An 18,726-nucleotide genomic window follows, 5' to 3' on the forward strand; every position below is an offset into this window, starting at 1 on the left:
AGAGGGAAGCTCGTCTGAGCGGCAAAACAACATCCAGCAGCTTTTAGACACTTCTAAAGTGAGTCCGGTCGGCAGGAGCCGTCTTCTGTGTTTACATGGAAGACCCCGAGCTTCTGCTCAACGAGAGGGCAGGACCTGATTACTGACCAACGTAAAGAGCTGTCTCAAAATAAGAACAAAATAGAATCCATGTTCGTTTGTTTCCTGGTTGGTTAATCCTTTGTACAGCACGGATTTCACGGTCTCAGTCTCGCGGTTTCACAGTTGATTTAGTCTTTCAGACGTCGGACTCGATGCTGGGCATCCTCTTGTAGACGCGTCGTGCACCGCCAGCGCTCATTGCTCTAGGGGCCGGGTAGGAGCCGAGTGGCAGAGGGGCTACATAAGGCATGATCTGCTCGGTGTAATAGAGGTCGGGGGTCACCACCGCCATGCCGAGCCCCTTGCCGTCGGTAATGGGATTTAATGTGAGCGGCACCAGCTGTTTGTAAATGTCTGTGGCGCTGCGCCCGTGAGCCAGGCGCTGGTCGTCCCGGAGCGTCTGTAAGAAAGGGTTCTCGGTCGGCCGGGCCGGGTACATGGATTTAGTGCGCCGGCCGATGCCGAGCTCCGTAACGCCGACACCGACCCCGGCGAGCGTGTGGTTGAGATGTGCCGACTGGCTCTTCGGGAGCTTATCGGGGATCATGGTGGAGGTGTGCAGGTTGGCGTACGGGGTGCTATCCTGCAGACTTACACGCCGTGAGGAATTCTTCTGGGGCAGGTTCTCGTAGGAGTGCTGGCGATGGACGAACGCGCCCTCGTCTTGATAGTGGGTGATGATCCCGTCGCCCTCCTGGTCGCTCTGGGGTAGGTAGGCTGTGAAGGAAGTGTTGGGGTGCGGCAGAAACGCACAGAAGCTCCGGTCCACGCTGCCTCCTCGGATGTGACCCATGTTAGGGTGCAGGAGCTGATCCTCGCTGATGTCATACAGGTTGGCGGAATGCAAACAGGCCTCGCAGCGGTACTGAGGAGGCCGCATGGTGTAAAGCCCAGAATAGTTGGAGAACTTGGAAAGGCAGCTACGGCAGTGGGTTTGTCGATGGTCCTGGGTAGATCCGGTCCCTCCGTGACTGATTCCTACCCCGCCAGGCTTGCCGTAGGTATTGTACTTCTTCTCCTTCGAAGCAGCGGAGGGGTTTTGCATAACGTCCGGCTCTTGAGTCTGAGGGAGCGCGTTGCTGTTGAGCTGTATGATGGGCTGTTGCTCAGACGACGGAGGCGGGTGATGCTTATTGTCTCTGTGCTCGCTGAAGATGTCCGGGTAGTGCATGCCGTGCTCCTGGTCCACCGAGTCGATAGTGTAGATCTGGCTGCCCTGGCTGCTCTGCGAGTAGACCTGGTTGCTGTGGTTGCTCTGCTGGCTAGCCTGGCTGTGCAGCGTGGATAGTTCCACGTCGCTCATGTCCCGTGGGAGGCGGTTGCGCTTTCGGAGCGTCTCTTTGACCTTGTGCTGCTTCTGGAGGTCCACGCGGCCGGACGAATCGGACACGTCGGAGCGTGCGGGTAGATCTTCGGGCAGATACCGCTGGCTCTTCATGGCTGCGAGTGGCTCAAAGACTGAGGGCGGGGCAACGGAAGGTGGCGAATCATCGTTCGGCTCTTGAGTCTGTCGCAGAGTTTCGACTGACTTTTTCCAAAGAGCCCGGGTCTTTGAGGCGGGAACTATTGCTGAGTCTCCACTGCCTCCGGTGCCACTACTGCCAGCCACATTAGCCTGGGGATCAGGTTGGGGAAGTGCCCGTTGGCCAGGCAAAAGGACATTGTTGAGAGGTTCTTTGAGGCGGTTCACAAGCATGGGGTTGGTGTTGTTGTAGAGGACGTCTTTCGGAGTCAAATTGTTGCCTTTGTTCCCAGTCATAAAGTCCAGTATTCCAGGGCTATGGGGAAGCATACTGGTCACTGGACGCTTTGGAGAGGTCACCCCTAAAGTGGTAATCTCCTTGGCCGATTTTAGAAGGTGCAGCATGTTGGCTTGAGGACTGAAATCCAACACGGGAAGTTTCTTCATCTCAATGTGAACGCCATGAATACAACTCCAGATACCCTGAACAAAGGAACACAGAGGACTCTACAGCAGGATTCCCAAAATTAAACAACCTCTTGATTTATTTTCGTTATCAGATTAGTCCTCCTTACCCTACTTATGGTGAAGAGAAGTCCCGGCCGTCCGGAGCAAAGACCAGTGAAGCAGTAACGGAGACGCCAGTAGAAGAGGTGCTCCCAGCAGAAGGTGAGCAGGGAAAGGGCCATGGCAGCCGCCAGCATGTAGAACACTCCAGCCATGTTGTCCACGTCCAGCTGACTGCTCATCACTTCATTCTTCTCGTTATGGCAGATACCCGTCAGCCACTGGGCCTCGAGTTCCTCCATCTCACCTGGAATAGAGTAAATATGTAAACACAAGACTAGTGGACAGTCCTAGAAGACAATGGTAGACTAGTGGACAGTCCTATGAGACAGTGGTAGCCTAGAGGACAGACCTAGGAGACAGTGCTAGCCTAGTGGACAGTCCTATGAGACAGTGGTAGCCTAGAGGACAGACCTAGGAGACAGTGCTAGCCTAGTGGACAGTCCTAGGAGACAGTGGTAGCCTAGAGGATGGTTGGGCAGTCCTAGGAGACAGAGGTAGCTTAGTGGACAGTCCTAGGCAACAGTAGTAACCTAGTGGACAGTCCTAGAAGACAATGCTAGTCTAGTGGACAGTCCTGAGAGACCATGGTAGCCTAGTGAACAGTCCCAGAAGACAGTGTAGTCTAGTGGACAGCCCTAGAGAATGTGAGGAATCTTACCATCCCCGATGGTACCAAGAATGGCGAGATCCACCAGGCGTTTCCAGTATGATCCTTTTTGAAGGGCGATGCCGTAACCGGTGGTGGCGAAGACGTAACCGCTGCCGATGGTCACCAGCTTACAGCCATCGTCTCGTCCTGCCATGTAGTTCAGCACGGCGGCGTCGTAGATAAACGCGTCCAGTTTGCTGTACAAACCAACATGAATTATTCACTTGCTCCAGTAGAACAGCTACAGGAACCACATGAAAACTCTTATATATATAGACGTACCCAGTCTTAAGGCTGACCAGTGCATCCTGGACTCCAGTCTGGTGGTATTTGACCATGTACTGGTGCATATCTGGGTAGTTCTTTCTGATGTTCCTCTCAGTGCTGCCATTCGGGACCGTACCGAACCGAAACGGTGGTGAGAAGGAGTATGGGCTCTGGAACTGGAAACCAGGGAGCAAAAATGTCATGCCAGCATTACAAACACACCTACTGGTTACAAACACACACTGGGTGGTGCTGGTGGATCCCTGATTGCAGTCGAGGTGGGTATATTGCTGCTCACGCCTCCCTCGACCCACGCGCAGCCCTTAACGGAACCCTTTTTCACCCATGCACTCTGCACAGGCACCTCTATCCACCAATTAGGGTTTAGACCCGCCCACATAGTCCGGTCTTCCCTCCCTGCAGGCACTGCCAATTATGCCCTCTAGGCGCCTATCCCTCAATTTCTTTTTTATATTTTGTTTATGCATTTTCTCCCTTTTTCTCCCTTTTTAGCACGTCCAATTGCCCAATTGCCCAATTGCATCACGCTTCCTCTCCACCAATGCCGATCCCTGCTCTGATTGAGGAGAACGAAGCTAACCCACGCCCTTTCCGACACATGGGCAGCAGCCGTATGCATCTTATCACCTACATTTTGACGAGTGCAGTGCAGCTCAGCGTTGTGTACGGAGAGACACACCCTGAGAGCACTCTTTTCTCATCTCTGTGCAGGTGCCATCAATCAGCCAGCAGAGGTCGTAATTGCACCAGTTATGAGAGAGAGACCCCATCCGGCTTAATCCCGCCCTTATCTGAACAACAGACCAATCGTTGTTCATGTGGCCACTCAGCCTTAGCCGGCAGACAGAGCTGAGACTCGATACGATGGTTTCAGCGTGTGTTTTCACCGCTGCACCACCTGAGTGGCCCAGTGCTGGTATTTTTAACTATGTTAGGGGATTAGACTATGTACACAATGTGGCCAAAAGTATTCGGACGCCTGACCATAAGCTTGTCTGTGTATGGGAATTTGTGCCCATTCAGTCTGGGCATTGCTGTTGGTCAAAAAAAGCCTCCGTTAATGTTCCAGTTCATTCCAAAGCTGTTCAGTGGGTATGAAATCAGGGTTCTGTGGAGCTTATCTTCTTGACTTTATAGATCTTGTGTTGCACTGGGGCGCAGTCATGCTGGAAGTACAAGGGACCTTCCCTAAACTGTTTCTGCACCAGTTGGAAGCATGAAATGTCTCTAATATAACTGATTTATTACACCTATTACCAATTGTAGTGGCTGGAACACATGAATTCAACAATTAGACAGGGTGTCCCAATATTTTTGCCCATTTAGGACGTCTCCAAACCTTTAGAAACCCCAAACAGCTTTAAATTAAACCCCCTTGGTCAGAAATGTAAACATTAAGAATGCCTGATTTGGGATCCTTGACGAGAAATGACACTACGAGAGGTGGAATGAGAAGAAACGTACCTTCCGGTCACTGAGGCCAGTCACCTGGTCCACAAACTCCTCCTGGATCATGAAGGCGGCCAGGTTTGCAGTGTAACTGGCCAGGAAGATGACGGCGAAGAAGGCCCACACGGACACGATGAACTTACTGGTGGTGCCTTTAGGGTTCTGGACTGGCACAGAGTTGTTGAATACCAGACCCCACAGAAGCCAGACAGCTTTACCGATGGTGAAGGACGGACCGTGGGGGTCTGGAAAGAGACCGAGGGGTATCAGGGGTATCAGTCACTGCTCAGTATGGCGTGTTATACTGATCAGACAGGTGAGGTGTCGTACCTTTGCCCTGGGCGAGATTTCGGTTGAAGCCCAGTGGACTGATGAACTCGAACAGGAAGACCGCGATCGCCGTGACGATGAGCAGCATCACGAACATCATCACCCACACCGACGCGCTGAAGGGTTCTAAGGGCAGAAAGAGACTCGAATCAGATCAACACACCAAAACACTGAGGGAATGGAAACGGGGGGCAGACAACCAGGGTGAAAATAGAAAACTGAGACCCCATCATGACGTTCGTCCCGGGAGATGAATAGCCGTTCACACCAGACATCGATGTGTCTCAAACATGATCACATTCAATCTCCATGGTAGTTTATGAGCAGCCCAAAACTTAAGAGTAGTGGAGGTGAACGTGAAGCCCCTCACACAGTTTCCATCTGTTGGTTCCTTGATATCTACACTGGTCAGGATGGGTCGCAGGCTAGCACAGCTTCCTCTAATGAGTGTTAAACCCCTGACCGCTTCGTTTACCAGAAAATGTCACCAGAAAGCTTTAACAAGTGTGGAGGAGCACGCTATGCTCTCCACATTCATCCACCAGACAGAAGTCACTGTTGCAGCCTTCCCTCCCTCAGGCGCAGCATATGGTGAGACTTAAACCTTGAGATCCACACTGGTGTGCCGTTAGACCGCTAAAAGTATATGGACACCTGATCTGACCTAGGGGTCCACGTTACGAACAACCGGACCTGGTTCTGATATCTAGGTGCAATTTAGAGCCCTAATTCATCTCAGGAGCACCAGACCATGGACCTTACACTGTATTTATTACCAGCTCCTTGGCACTGAAACACAAATGCCTCCTGTTCTGTTGAAGCACCAGCAAAAGTGGTGAAGGAATACAGAGAGCACAGGGTAGTAGCATAGCAGCAAGGGCTTATTTTATAGAATGATCTTCCAAACATCCTAAAGCTCTGTGTAGAAGGGCAATAGGGAACTGGAAACATCTAAATTAAGAAACAAATAAAACGTAGAGAAAGAACTGGTCAAGATTAAATAAAAACGTACCCAGAAACGCCGAGGGTGAAACAGTGCCGTTGTTGCGGGACACCATCACGCTGATCCCCGTCTCAACAAAAGGTACAGAGAAGTCGATGACCTCCGACCTCTCCTCGTTTATGGTCAACGAACCCACAGCCATCACCGCTTTCTTGTAAACGACCTATGGATCAAAGAGGAGATCAGAACTTCAGGATTGAGGATTCAGAAAGTATTCAGACCCCTGGACTTTTTGGATACGGCATTGGCCTTCAAATAGGATCATACTGGAAGTGCCAGGTGGATTGAATTGGCCATGCAGTCGTAGATGAACGCGTCCAGTTTGCTGGACAGTCCAACAATGAATTATTCACTCGCTCCAGGAGAACAGCTGCAAGTTCTCTCAGAAACTATGTGGAACCAGGAACTGTGGAACCTTTCTATAAGTATTATATACACTATATTGCCAAAAGTATTCGCTCGTCTGCCTTCACACGCATATGAACTTGAGTGACTCCCATTCTTAATTCATAGGGTTTAATTTGATGTCGGCCCACCCTTTGCAGCTATAACAGCTTCAACTCTTTTGGGAAGGCTTTCCACAAGGTTTAGGAGTGTGTTTATGGGAATTTTTGACCATTCTTCCAGAAGCGCATTTGTGAGATCAGACACTGATGTTGGATGAGAAGGCCTGGCTCACAGTCTCCGCTCTAATTAATCCCAAAGGTGTTCTATCGGGTTGAGGTCTGGACAAGTTCTTCCACACCAAACTCGCTCATCCACGTCTTTATGGACCTTGTGCTTTGTGCACTGGTGCGCAGTCATGTTGGAACAGGAAGGGGCCATCCCCAAACTGTTCCCACAAAGTTGGGAGCATGAAATTGTCCAAAATCTCTTGGTATGCTGAAGCATTAAGAGTTCCTTTCACTGGAACTTAGGGGCCGAGCCCAACTCCTGAAGAACAACCCCACACCATAATCCCCCCTCCACCACACTTCACACTCGGCACAATGCAGTCAGACAGGTACCGTTCTCCTGGCAACCGCCAAACCCAGACTCGTCCATCGGATCGCCAGACGGAGAAGTGTGATCCGTCACGCCAGAGAACGCGTCTCCACTGCTCTAGAGTCCAGTGGCGGTGTGCTTTACACCACTGCATCCGACGCTTTGCATTGCACTTGGTGATGTAAGGCTTGGATGCAGCTGCTCGACCATGGAAACCCATTCCATGAAGCTCTCTACGCACTGTTCCTGAGCCAGTCTGAAGGCCACATGAAGTTTGGAGGTCTGTAGCGATAGATGTACCCAGCATTACGGCTGCCCTTCAAACAGGATCCTACTGGAAGTGCCTAGTGGATTTGATTCTGTATGGGTACACTCAGTCACCCGTAATGCTGAAGTGAAAACATGATTTTAGAGAGTGACCCTAGACTCCTCGCTGTTCCACTACACATCACGCTCAAGCGCATCTTGTTTGCTTTAATTGTACTTGAGACGTGTCCGGAATTCGAGTCTTCGACGAAGCATTTTGAATCGATCGGACATGCTTGTTTAGGAAGACACACACTCGAATCTATAAGAGTCCAGAATTACTCTGCACTGTCAGGACAAAGCCGAGCCATAATGTCCAAGGAACTGTGTGTGTTATAAATCAGGGGAAGGAAATAAAAAAATAAAACGATAAAACAGAATCTCCGAGTGTTTCCTGGACCACAGTAGCTACAATAATCCTGGAATGGAAGAAGATGGCACAACCTTGAACCTTCCTAGAGTTCACAGATGAGCGAAATTGGGATTGAAGGCAGGAAGAGACTTGGTGAGGGAGTAAGTAAGTAAAGAACCCAACGGTCAATCTACAAGTGCTCCAGAAGTTCTGTACAGAGAGAGGAGAGGCTGTTGGATGGACAACCATCTCTGTAGTGCTAAAGAGCTACATGTCTAGGACCAGAAACATGAGATCTTCTGGTGAGGAACAGGCAACACAAATCATCTGGTTAATGGAGTCGGCCTCTCGTTTACACATTTACGGCATGTCTCTAAACTTAACTTCAGGGCTTTTCTCAGGGACACAACAGCGGCAACTTAGAGGGGATGGGGCTTGAACCGACAACCTTCTAATTACTAGTCCAGGACCTTAACTACTAGCTTGAAAATGTACAGCAAAGGGTCGAAAAAGTGCAGCAATTGTCCGGTTCCCCTGGAACGGACAGGGTTAAGGGCCTTGCTCAAGGACCCAACAGTAGCAGCATGACAGAGCTGGGATTTAAACCCACAATCTTCTGATTTATATCCCACTAGGCTACCACTGTCCACCATCCAACTTTGATGGCTTCTGCAACCGTTCTTAAAGAATCTGACCTTCCTGTCAGCCGAATAGGACAGTTTAGGTTTCCTTTCTCAGGCAAAGAGACCACTGTTCCACGTACGTAGTACTTATGGAGTATTCTGTACAGAGCTCCCTAGTTTTTAATGCAATCCCTGCAGCTCAGTCTTTTATATATGGACACTAGAAGACAGATATGCAGATATAATCATATAATCATAAATTATAACAAGGTCACAGGGTTTTCACACCTCTATATAAATAATCTAGATAGACAGACAGATGATAGAGACAGACAGACAGACAGACAGACTGATACTATATTGATCCTGAAGGAAACTGAAGTTGGTGGCTGCTATGACAAATATCTGTGAACTTCGTCTCCACGACTGTATACAAACGAAACACCTTCAATACCTTCAATATCCACAATGTATGGAGCGCTGTAGGGAAAAGAGTCGCTCTCTGGACTCACCTCTCCCACCATCCCGTTCCACACGTTGTTGATCTTCTTGCCGTGTTTGCCGTTGGTGACCAGGTAAAGGTCGTAGGTGAACTTGACGTTCCGGGCAATCTTCTTCAGGATGTCGATGCAGAAACCTTTACAGCACTGTTTAATGTACGAGCCGCCGGTGGAGTTACTGTAACACAAACACAACAAACTCAGTACTCAGGACTCAGGCCAGAAGTATGTGGACACCTGAGTGTCAGATCAGTGGACGTTCCACTGGACATCAAACCCACCAGATTATTATAATGATTATTCCAGACTTCACTCTTCTAGGTCCTTAAAGACCTGAGTGGATCAGTTTTACATGCAGGATCTCACTGATCTAAATCCATTCAATCGTTTATTCACTTATTCATTCATTCATTCATTCATTTATTTTTTCATTCATCCATCCATTTATTCACTAAATCATTTATTCATTCATGTATTAATTCACTAAATCATTTATTCATTCATTCATTTATTCATTCATGTATTAATGAACTAAATCATTCATTCATTCATTCATTCATTATTTAATTCATTCATTCATTTATTCATCAATTCATTCATTTATTCATTCATGTATTAATTAAATCATTTATTCATTCATTCATTCATTATTTAATTCATTCATTCATTTATTCATCAATTTATTCATTCATTCATTATTTAATTCATTCATTCATTTATTCATCAATTCAGTCATTTATTCATTCATGTATTAATTAAATAAATCATTTATTTATTCATTCATTCATTCATTCACTAAATCATATATTCATTTATCCATTCATGTATTAATTAATTAATTAATACTTCATTCATTTATTTATCAATTCATTATTTCATCCATTCATTTATTAATTCATGTATTTATTAATTCATTCATTCATTGTATGTATTACCATCAGCTTTATCCTGGTCAGGATCATGGTGGGTCAGATTCATTGGCCGAAAGGCAGGAAACACCCAGAACAGGTCACGCGTACACACATACACACACACACACACACACCCTGGCGACTTTTATTATCTCCAATTAACCTGACTTCATGTCTTTGGACTGTGGGAGGAAACCGGAGCACCCAGACATGGGGAGAACATGCAAACTCCACACAGAAAGGACCTGGGCCGCTGCACCTGGGAATCGAACCCAGGACCTTCCCGCTGTGAGGAGACAGTGCTACCCACCGAGCCACCGTGCTGAGACCTAAAGCTAGTTGAACCCAATTGTTTTTGGATAAATGCTCTTTTGTCTCAGTGAATGAGCACAAATTCCCACAGACACTCAACAATCTTGTGAGTGTGAGTGCTTGTTAATGGTTTCAGAACAGAACGTCCAGACTGGTGGTGATGTGTCCACATACTTTTGGCTGTGTGTGTGTGTGTAAGTCAGTCGTTTCTAGTGTTTGACAGTGTTCATATTTTGGGAACAGTATTTGGGGACAGTGTTTTATTTTGGGTTACCGTGGTGATGAGACTCACTCTTTGATGTGTTTCCTGCAGGGGACGGAGTTGCGCATGCAGGTCCCGGTCAGAATGTCCACGTCGTCCACGATCACGAAGGGCTTCTCCTCCAGGGTCACGATGCTCAGGTGGTTCTCATCCGCCTCCGCGTCCCCAAAGGAGTTATAGCGCGGCCACACGGGGAACTTCAGGATCAGGGAGTGGTTCTCCCACTGGCCCATCTGGGTAAACACACACACACACACACACACACACACACAATTTGGATTCAAACACTGAATTAGATTCTCACCTTTGGTCTGAGTGTAGTTGAATGTAAAGAACCTCATGATCCTCCAGGAGCTCATGTCCACTGTGTGTGTGTGTGTGTGTGTGTGTGTGTGTGTGACCATGTACGTGCGTAAATGTTTGTGAGTCTGGGTCTCTGTGTGTGTGTGTGTAAGTGTATGTGTGTTATTATTTGTGTTTATTTGTGTATGTGTGTATAGGCATGCAATTGTGTGTGTATAAGTGTTTGTATGTGTGTGTGTGTATTATGAGTCTGTGTGTTAGTATTTGTGTATGCAAGTGTATATGCTTTAGTGTTAATGTGTGTGTGTTTGTGTACGTGTGTGTGTGTGTATATGTGAGTGAGAATGTGAGTGTCAGTGTGTAAGTACAAATGTATGCAGATATATGTTAATGTGTGTGTGTGTGTGTGTGAGACCATGTGTGTGGGTATATATTTGTGATATAGTGTGAGTGTGTGTATGTCAGTGTATGTGTGTATATATGTGTGTGAGTGTGTATGTACGTGTGTGTTAGTATTTGTAAATGTGTGTATATGTGTGTGAGTGTTATTGTGTATGTGTGTGTGAGTTATTGTGTACAAGAGTGTGTGTGTATGCAAGTGTTTGTGTGTACGTGTGTGTGTGTTATCGTGTATGTGTGTGTGTATGTGTATAAGTGTTTGTACAGTGTATCACAAAAGTGAGTACACCCCTCACATTTCTGCAAATATTTCATTATATCTTTTCATGGGACAACACTATAGACATGAAACTTGGATATAACTTAGAGTAGTCAGTGTACAGCTTGTATAGCAGTGTAGATTTACTCTCTTCTGAAAATAACTCAACACACAGCCATTAATGTCTAAATAGCTGGCAACATAAGTGAGTACACCCCACAGTGAACATGTCCAAATTGTGCCCAAATGTGTCGTTGTCCCTCCCTGGTGTCATGTGTCAAGGTCCCAGGTGTAAATGGGGAGCAGGGCTGTTAAATTTGGTGTTTTGGGTACAATTCTCTCATACTGGCCACTGGATATTCAACATGGCACCTCATGGCAAAGAACTCTCTGAGGATGTGAGAAATAGAATTGTTGCTCTCCACAAAGATGGCCTGGGCTATAAGAAGATTGCTAACACCCTGAAACTGAGCTACAGCATGGTGGCCATGGTCATACAGCGGTTTTCCAGGACAGGTTCCACTCGGAACAGGCTTCGCCAGGGTCGACCAAAGAAGTTGAGTCCACGTGTTCGGTGTCATATCCAGAGGTTGGCTTTGAAAAATAGACACATAAGTGCTGCCAGCATTGCTGCAGAGGTTGAAGACGTGGGAGGTCAGCCTGTCAGTGCTCAGACCATACGCCGCACACTGCATCAACTCGGTCTGCATGGTCGTCATCCCAGAAGGAAGCTGACGCACAAGAAAGCCCGCAAACAGTTTGCTGAAAACAAGCAGTCCAAGAACATGGATTACTGGAATGCCCTGTGGTCTGACGAGACCAAGATAAACTTGTTTGGCTCAGATGGTGTCCAGCATGTGTGGCGGCGCCCTGGTGAGAAGTACCAAGACATCTGTATCTTGCCTACAGTCAAGCATGGTGGTGGTAGCATCATGGTCTTGGGCTGCATGAGTGTTGCTGGCACTGGGGAGCTGCAGATCATTGAGGAAAACATGAATTCCAACATGTACTGTGACATTCTGAAACAGAGCATGATCCCCTCCCTTCGAAAACTGGGCCTCATGGCAGTTTTTCAACAGGATAACGACCCCAAAAACAACCTCCAAGATGACAACTGCCTTGCTGAGGAAGCTGAAGGTAAAGGTGATGGACTAAACCCAATTGAGCACCTGTGGCGCATCCTCAAGTGGAAGGTGGAGGAGTTCAAGGTGTCTAACATCCACCAGCTCCGTGATGTCATCATGGAGGAGTGGAAGAGGATTCCAGTAGCAACCTGTGCAGCTCTGGTGAATTCCATGCCCAGGAGGGTTAAGGCAGTGCTGGATAATAATGGTGGTCACACAAAATATTGACACTTTGGGCACAATTTGGACATGTTCACTGTGGGGTGTACTCACTTATGTTGCCAGCTATTTAGACATTAATGGCTGTGTGTTGAGTTATTTTCAGAAGACAGTAAATCTACACTGCTATACAAGTTGTACACTGACTACTCTAAGTTATATCCAAGTTTCATGTCTATAGTGTTGTCCCATGAAAAGATATAATGAAATATTTGCAGAAATGTGAGGGGTGTACTCACTTTTGTGATACACTGTATGTGTATGTGTGTGTGTGTGAGTGTTATTGTGTAAGTGTGTGTAAGTGTGTATGTGTGTGTATATAAGTGTTTGTATGTGTGTGTGTGTGTGTGTTATTGTGTACAAGGGTGTGTGTGTGTATGCAAGTGTGTGTGTGTATGTGTGTATGTGTATAAGTGTGTGAGTGTTATTGTGTTCGTGTGTGAGTGTTATTGTGTTCGTGTGTGAGTGTTATTGTGTATGTGTGTGTATGTGTGAGTGTTATTGTGTATGTGTGTGTGTGAGTGTTATTGTGTAAGTGTGTATATGTGTGTGTATATAAGTGTTTGTATGTGTGTGTGTGTGTGTATATGTGTGTGTGTTATTATTATTATTATTATTATTATTATTGTGTACAAGGGTGTGTGTGTGTATGTGTGTATGTGTATAAGTGAGTGTTATTGTGTATGTGTGTGTGTTATTGTGTATGTGTGTGTATGTGTGTGTGTTATTGTGTATGTGTGTGTATGTGTGAGTGTTTTGTGTATGTGTGTATGTGTAAGTGTTATTGTGTATGTGTGTGTATGTGTGAGTGTTATTGTGTATGTGTGTGTATGTGTGTGTGTTATTGTGTATGTGTGTGTATGTGTGAGTGTTTTGTGTATGTGTGTATGTGTAAGTGTTATTGTGTATGTGTGTGTATGTGTGTGTGTTATTGTGTATGTGTGTGTATGTGTGTGTGTTATTGTGTATGTGTGTGTATGTGTGAGTGTTTTGTGTATGTGTGTATGTGTAAGTGTTATTGTGTATGTGTGTGTATGTGTGAGTGTTATTGTGTATGTGTGTGTATGTGTGAGTGTTATTGTGTGTGTATGTGTGTGTGTGTGAGTGTTATTGTGTATGTGTGTGAGTGTTATTGTGTATGTGTGTGAGTGTTATTGTGTATGTGTGTGTATGTGTGAGTGTTATTGTGTATGTGTGTGTGAGTGTTAATGTGTACAAGAGTGTGTGCGTATGCAAGTGTGTGTACGTGTGTACGTGTGTAGTGAGATTCTGTGTCTGTGTGTAAACGTTTGTGTGTTAGTATGTGTGTACGTGTTATCATGTATGAGTGTGTGTGTGTATGCAAGTGTGTGTGTGTGTGTGTGTGTGTGAGCTCATTTAGCACCGTCTCCTCACACCCCTGTTCCAGCTCGGTGCAGTGAGAAACGATTAGTGTGACACTCTTCACACACTCACTGCAGGGATTCGCTCACTGCGCCGGTGTGTGCGGCGAGTTTTGCGGGCACAGAGACGTCATCGCTAACACCGCTCTGCTCTAATAAAGACTCTAATAAAGACTCTCCGTGCGCAATACGGATCTCCATATGAACCCACCTGGTGCAGGTGAAAAGAAGCGGTCGCTACTACAAAGGGTACGTGTGTTAGTCACGGCTCTCCCCGGTCAGGAGTGGAGGTCTGTAGCAGTAGGATCGGGGAATTGGATACGACTAAATCGGGAGGAAATTTAAGGGTAAAAATGCATTCAAACGCTGAACAGCGCCGTCAAACCGCAGCATCCATCAGAGTGACGGGGGAAGAATAATGGCTCATTAAAAGAAGAAGTAAGTGAGCGAGTGATTAAAGAAAAGGAGAACATGAAGTGAGGAGAGAGAGAGAGAGAGAGAGACGCGAGAGCACCTCAGATTAATGAGAATGTGAGCGTGAGGATGAGAGAGCGACATTATGTAGCAAACCAGAGAATCATTTCCTCTATTAACTTCATTCAGTGAAACGTGAGGGAACAAACTCTGAGGACAGAAGACCGGAGTCGTTCTCGCTCTTCACATGATGAAACCGTTCCAAAAGTATGTGGACGCCTTTCTAACTACTCAGATGTTTCAGACGCGCCTGTTGCTAACAGCTGAATATGTTTCCTGCTTTGTGGCAGCAAGTTGGGAGCATTCATCTGCAGCATGAAGGTGCAGCAGATAAACCAGCATCAGCTTTGAAGATCCCTGCAGGAACGTAGGAACATATGAATCAACGGATCTCACCTTCTCCCACTCTCTCTCTGTGTTCAGAACCACCACCACCAGTTTGGGGTTGACCTGGTAGCCGTCGTCCATGAATGACAGATCTCTGCCCTCCAGAGTGACGCCCATCATGTACCTGAAACAGAAGAACACACACAACACCAGGTCATTACACTGTACGGCCAAAAGTATGTGGACACCCCACCATGAGCTCGCTGGACGGTCCAGTCCAAAACGTCATCTCAAGCACACCCGCTGTGTCTGTGGGAGGTACTGAACCCTAGAACCTGAAAGTTTTATACAAAGCATCAATGAGGGTAATACACAACATGACCAACAATATGTGGACACCCTGTTAATATGAAGTTGAGCGTCTCCCCCATCTCCAACATCTCCAGCATCTCCTACATCTTCAACATCTCAAACACAAACATCTTCAACATCTCCAACATCTCAAACACAAACATCTTCACCATTTCAAACGTCTCCAACTTTTTCAACATGTCAAACATCTCAACCATCCCCAACATCTTAACCATCTCAAACATCTTCCACATCTTAACATCTCCCACATATCCAACATCATCATCTCCACCATCTCCAACATCTTCAACATCTCCACTATCTCCAACATCTTCAACATCTTCAACATCTCAAATACAAACATCTTCTCCAACTTCTTCAACATGTCAAACATGTCAAACATCTCAACCATCCCCAACATCTTAACCATCTCAAACATCTCCACCATCATCAACGTCTCCATTATCTCCAACATCTAAAACATCTCCACCATCTCAAACACAAACATCTCCACCATCTCAAACACAAACATCTCCACCATCTCAAACACAAACATCTCCACCACCTCAAACATCTCCACCATCTGAAACATCTTCACCATTTGAAACATCTCCACCATCTCAAACACAAACATCTCCACCATCTCAAACACAAACATCTCCACCATCTCAAACACAAACATCTCCACCACCTCAAACATCTCCACCATCTGAAACATCTTCACCATTTGAAACATCTCCACCATCTCAAACACAAACATCTCCAACATCTCAAACACAAACATCTCCACCATCTCCAACATCTTCACCATCTCAAACACAAACATCTCAATCATCTCCAACATCTTCACCATCTCAAACATCTCAAACATCTCAATCATCTCCAACAGCTCCACCATCTCCACCATTTTCACGATTTCCAGCATCTCGACCATCTCCAACATCTCGACCACCTCCAACATCTTCTGCATGTCTGTTTGAGATCAGGTACTGATCCTGAGAACCTGAATCTGTTTTTACAAAGCATCAATGAGAGAAACACACTATATGACCAAAAATATATGGACACCCCGTTAGTATGAACATTTGAATTCAGTCCTTGAGCAGGCCTTCCAATTCATCCCAAAGGTGTCCAGTAGCTTGAGCTCTGTGCAGGACTCTGGAGTTACACAAAACCTCCCTCAGTACACAGGGGCTCAGCTGTAGTCCATGATTACGAGGGGCGTCCACATACTTACGGTTGTAAAGTGTATTTATAGTAAATGAAGACGCTCACAGATCAGTCAGCAGCAGCTGAAGTCGCTCAGACTAATAAACCAGTTCCTTGTTAGTGAGATGTAATTAAATCACATTCTGGCTCTCGGACCGTGATGGATGGACTGATGATTAATCTGGACACCTGAGCCGGTCACTCGGGCCCGGTCCACTCAGACGTGCCAGTTAGCGTTCGGCCGCACCTGTTTCCTGACCACGGTGCAGACTGCTTCATCCCAACAGTCCCGGAATAAAAGTCTGAAGAAGCTTCAGCTGGGTTCCAAACGCCGACAAAGCGAGATCCATCAAACACGACTGGAGCAGATCTTTATTTTATTATTGACTTATTTTACTGCATCAGTTTAAGTGCTTTTGACTAAGAAGGCACAAATGTCCACAGACACACTCCAAAATCCTGTGAAAAACCTTCCCAGTGTGGACAATGTGGACCATGAGGACTATGAGGACCCTGTGCTCCCTGTGGACCCTGTGAACCATGAGGACCTTGTGAACCATGAGGACTATGAGGACCCTGTGGACCCTGTGAACTCTGTGGACCCTGTGGACCCCGTGCTCCCTGTGGACCATGAAGACCATGAGAACCCTGTGCTCCCTGTGGACCATGTTGACCCGTGAACCCTGTGGACCATGTGGACCCTGTGGACCATGTGGACCCTGTGAACCATGAGGACTATGAAAACCCTGTGCTCCATGTGGACCATGAGGGCTATGAGGACCCTGTAGACCTTGTGAACCATGAGGACTATGAGGACCCTGTGCTCCATGTGGACCATGAGGGCTATGAGGACTATGAGGACCCTGTGCTCCATGTGGACCATGAGGGCTATGAGGACCCTGTAGACCTTGTGGACCATGAGGGATATGAGGACCTGTGCTCCATGTGGACCATGAGGGCTATGAGGACCCTGTAGACCTTGTGGACCATGAGGACTATGAGGACCCTGTGCTCCATGTGGACCATGAGGGCTATGAGGACCCTGTAGACCTTGTGGACCATGAGGGCTATGAGGACACTGTGGACCCTGTGGACTATGTTGATCCTGTGCTCCCTGTGGACCATGTAGACTATGAGGACCCTGTGCTTTGGACTAAGTATGCACAAATGACCACAGACACATTCCAAAATCTTGTGAAAAACCTTCTCAGAGAAGCAGAAGTCAGGACTAATGTTACAGCCTCATTATCACGTTTATCTGAACCTTTGATTGTTTTTTTTGACTGAAACGCTCAAACTCGATCTTATAGAGGGGCGTCCACATACTTTTGGCCCACTGCAGACCCTCTATTATATAATTTCACATTCAGTTTAGACTTAATTCCCACATGAGTCCCTCAACAACGACACGGTCAGGATTTCATTACTGTGACCCCGATTGGACCCATCCTCAGAGAATCCATTATCAGGGGGGCGCTGGTGGTCAGATGTTCAGATGGTCAGATGTTCAGATACCCTATTATCGGTTTCGGTGGCATCTCGGGGGGACGGGCAGCGGCGTGTGTGACTGTACGGTGATTATCAGTGTCCTTCACACCGTCTTAAAGGTCAGACAGAAGAAAACCTCTCTTATTTTCTCTGATTGTCTCAGAGTCTCAGCCGGGTGGAAACTGCAGAGCTGATGCTGTGTGACCAGCAGGGACTTAAACCGATAACCATCTGATCACCATCTTAACCACTAAGCTACCACTCACCATGCTCATATACATTCTGAGATCTGATAAAACCCAAATTTGACTCTTTACCTTTTTCTGTATTGCACTTTATGGTCAAAAGTATGTGGACACCTGACCAAACATCACATTCCAGAACCACAGACGCTAGTACTTGGAGGAGGAACCTTGACTTGTAATCATGTAGAGCATGTAGACCATCTCCAACATCTTCAACATATCAAACATCTTTAACACCTTCCCAGTGTGGACCATGTGGACCTTGTAGACCCTGTGAACCATGAGGACTATGAGAACCTGGTGGACCATGTGGACCTTCTGGACCCTGTGAACTCTGTGGACCATGAGGACTTTGAAGACCCTGTGGACCAACATCGCCAACATCTTCAACATCTCAAACATCTCAAACATCTCCACCATCTCAAACATCTCAAGCATCTTTAACATCTCCACCATCTTCAACATCTCGACCATCTCAAACATCTTTAACACCTTCCCAGTGTGGACCATGTGGACCTTGTGGACCCTGTGAACCATGAGCACTATGAAGACCCTGTGGACCAACATCCCCAACATCTTCAACATCTCAAACATTTCCAACATCTCAACCATCTCCACCATCTCAAACATCTCCACCATCTAACATCTTAAAACTCTCCAACATCTTCAACATCTCGACCATCTCAAACATCTCCAACATCTCAACCATCTCCACTGTCTCAAACCTCTCAAGCATCTCCTACATCTCCAACATCTCCACCATCAACATCTTCACCATCCCTGTGGACCATATGGAAGGTGTGT

The 18,726-nt window shown here is 46.6% G+C and overlaps 1 protein-coding gene across 1 annotated transcript in view; it reads right to left on the bottom strand.

The window, feature by feature from the left end:
- Positions 1–254: 254 nt before the first annotated feature.
- grin2ab (glutamate receptor, ionotropic, N-methyl D-aspartate 2A, b) overlaps positions 255–18,726 on the bottom strand; it is a 127,558-nt gene continuing 109,086 nt past the window's right edge. The window contains exons 4-13 of the mRNA XM_063010406.1: positions 14,699–14,813; positions 10,173–10,375; positions 8,670–8,835; positions 5,902–6,055; positions 4,890–5,015; positions 4,575–4,804; positions 3,105–3,265; positions 2,832–3,019; positions 2,179–2,417; positions 255–2,086 (exon numbers count right to left, since the gene is read on the bottom strand). Coding sequence (XP_062866476.1) covers positions 278–2,086; positions 2,179–2,417; positions 2,832–3,019; positions 3,105–3,265; positions 4,575–4,804; positions 4,890–5,015; positions 5,902–6,055; positions 8,670–8,835; positions 10,173–10,375; positions 14,699–14,813 — 3,391 coding nt within the window. The 3' untranslated portion in view covers positions 255–277. The remainder of the gene's footprint in view (positions 2,087–2,178; positions 2,418–2,831; positions 3,020–3,104; positions 3,266–4,574; positions 4,805–4,889; positions 5,016–5,901; positions 6,056–8,669; positions 8,836–10,172; positions 10,376–14,698; positions 14,814–18,726) is intronic.

Source organism: Trichomycterus rosablanca, chromosome 15 (assembly GCF_030014385.1).
Source record: "Trichomycterus rosablanca isolate fTriRos1 chromosome 15, fTriRos1.hap1, whole genome shotgun sequence".
In the NCBI taxonomy this organism is placed as follows: domain Eukaryota; kingdom Metazoa; phylum Chordata; class Actinopteri; order Siluriformes; family Trichomycteridae; genus Trichomycterus; species Trichomycterus rosablanca.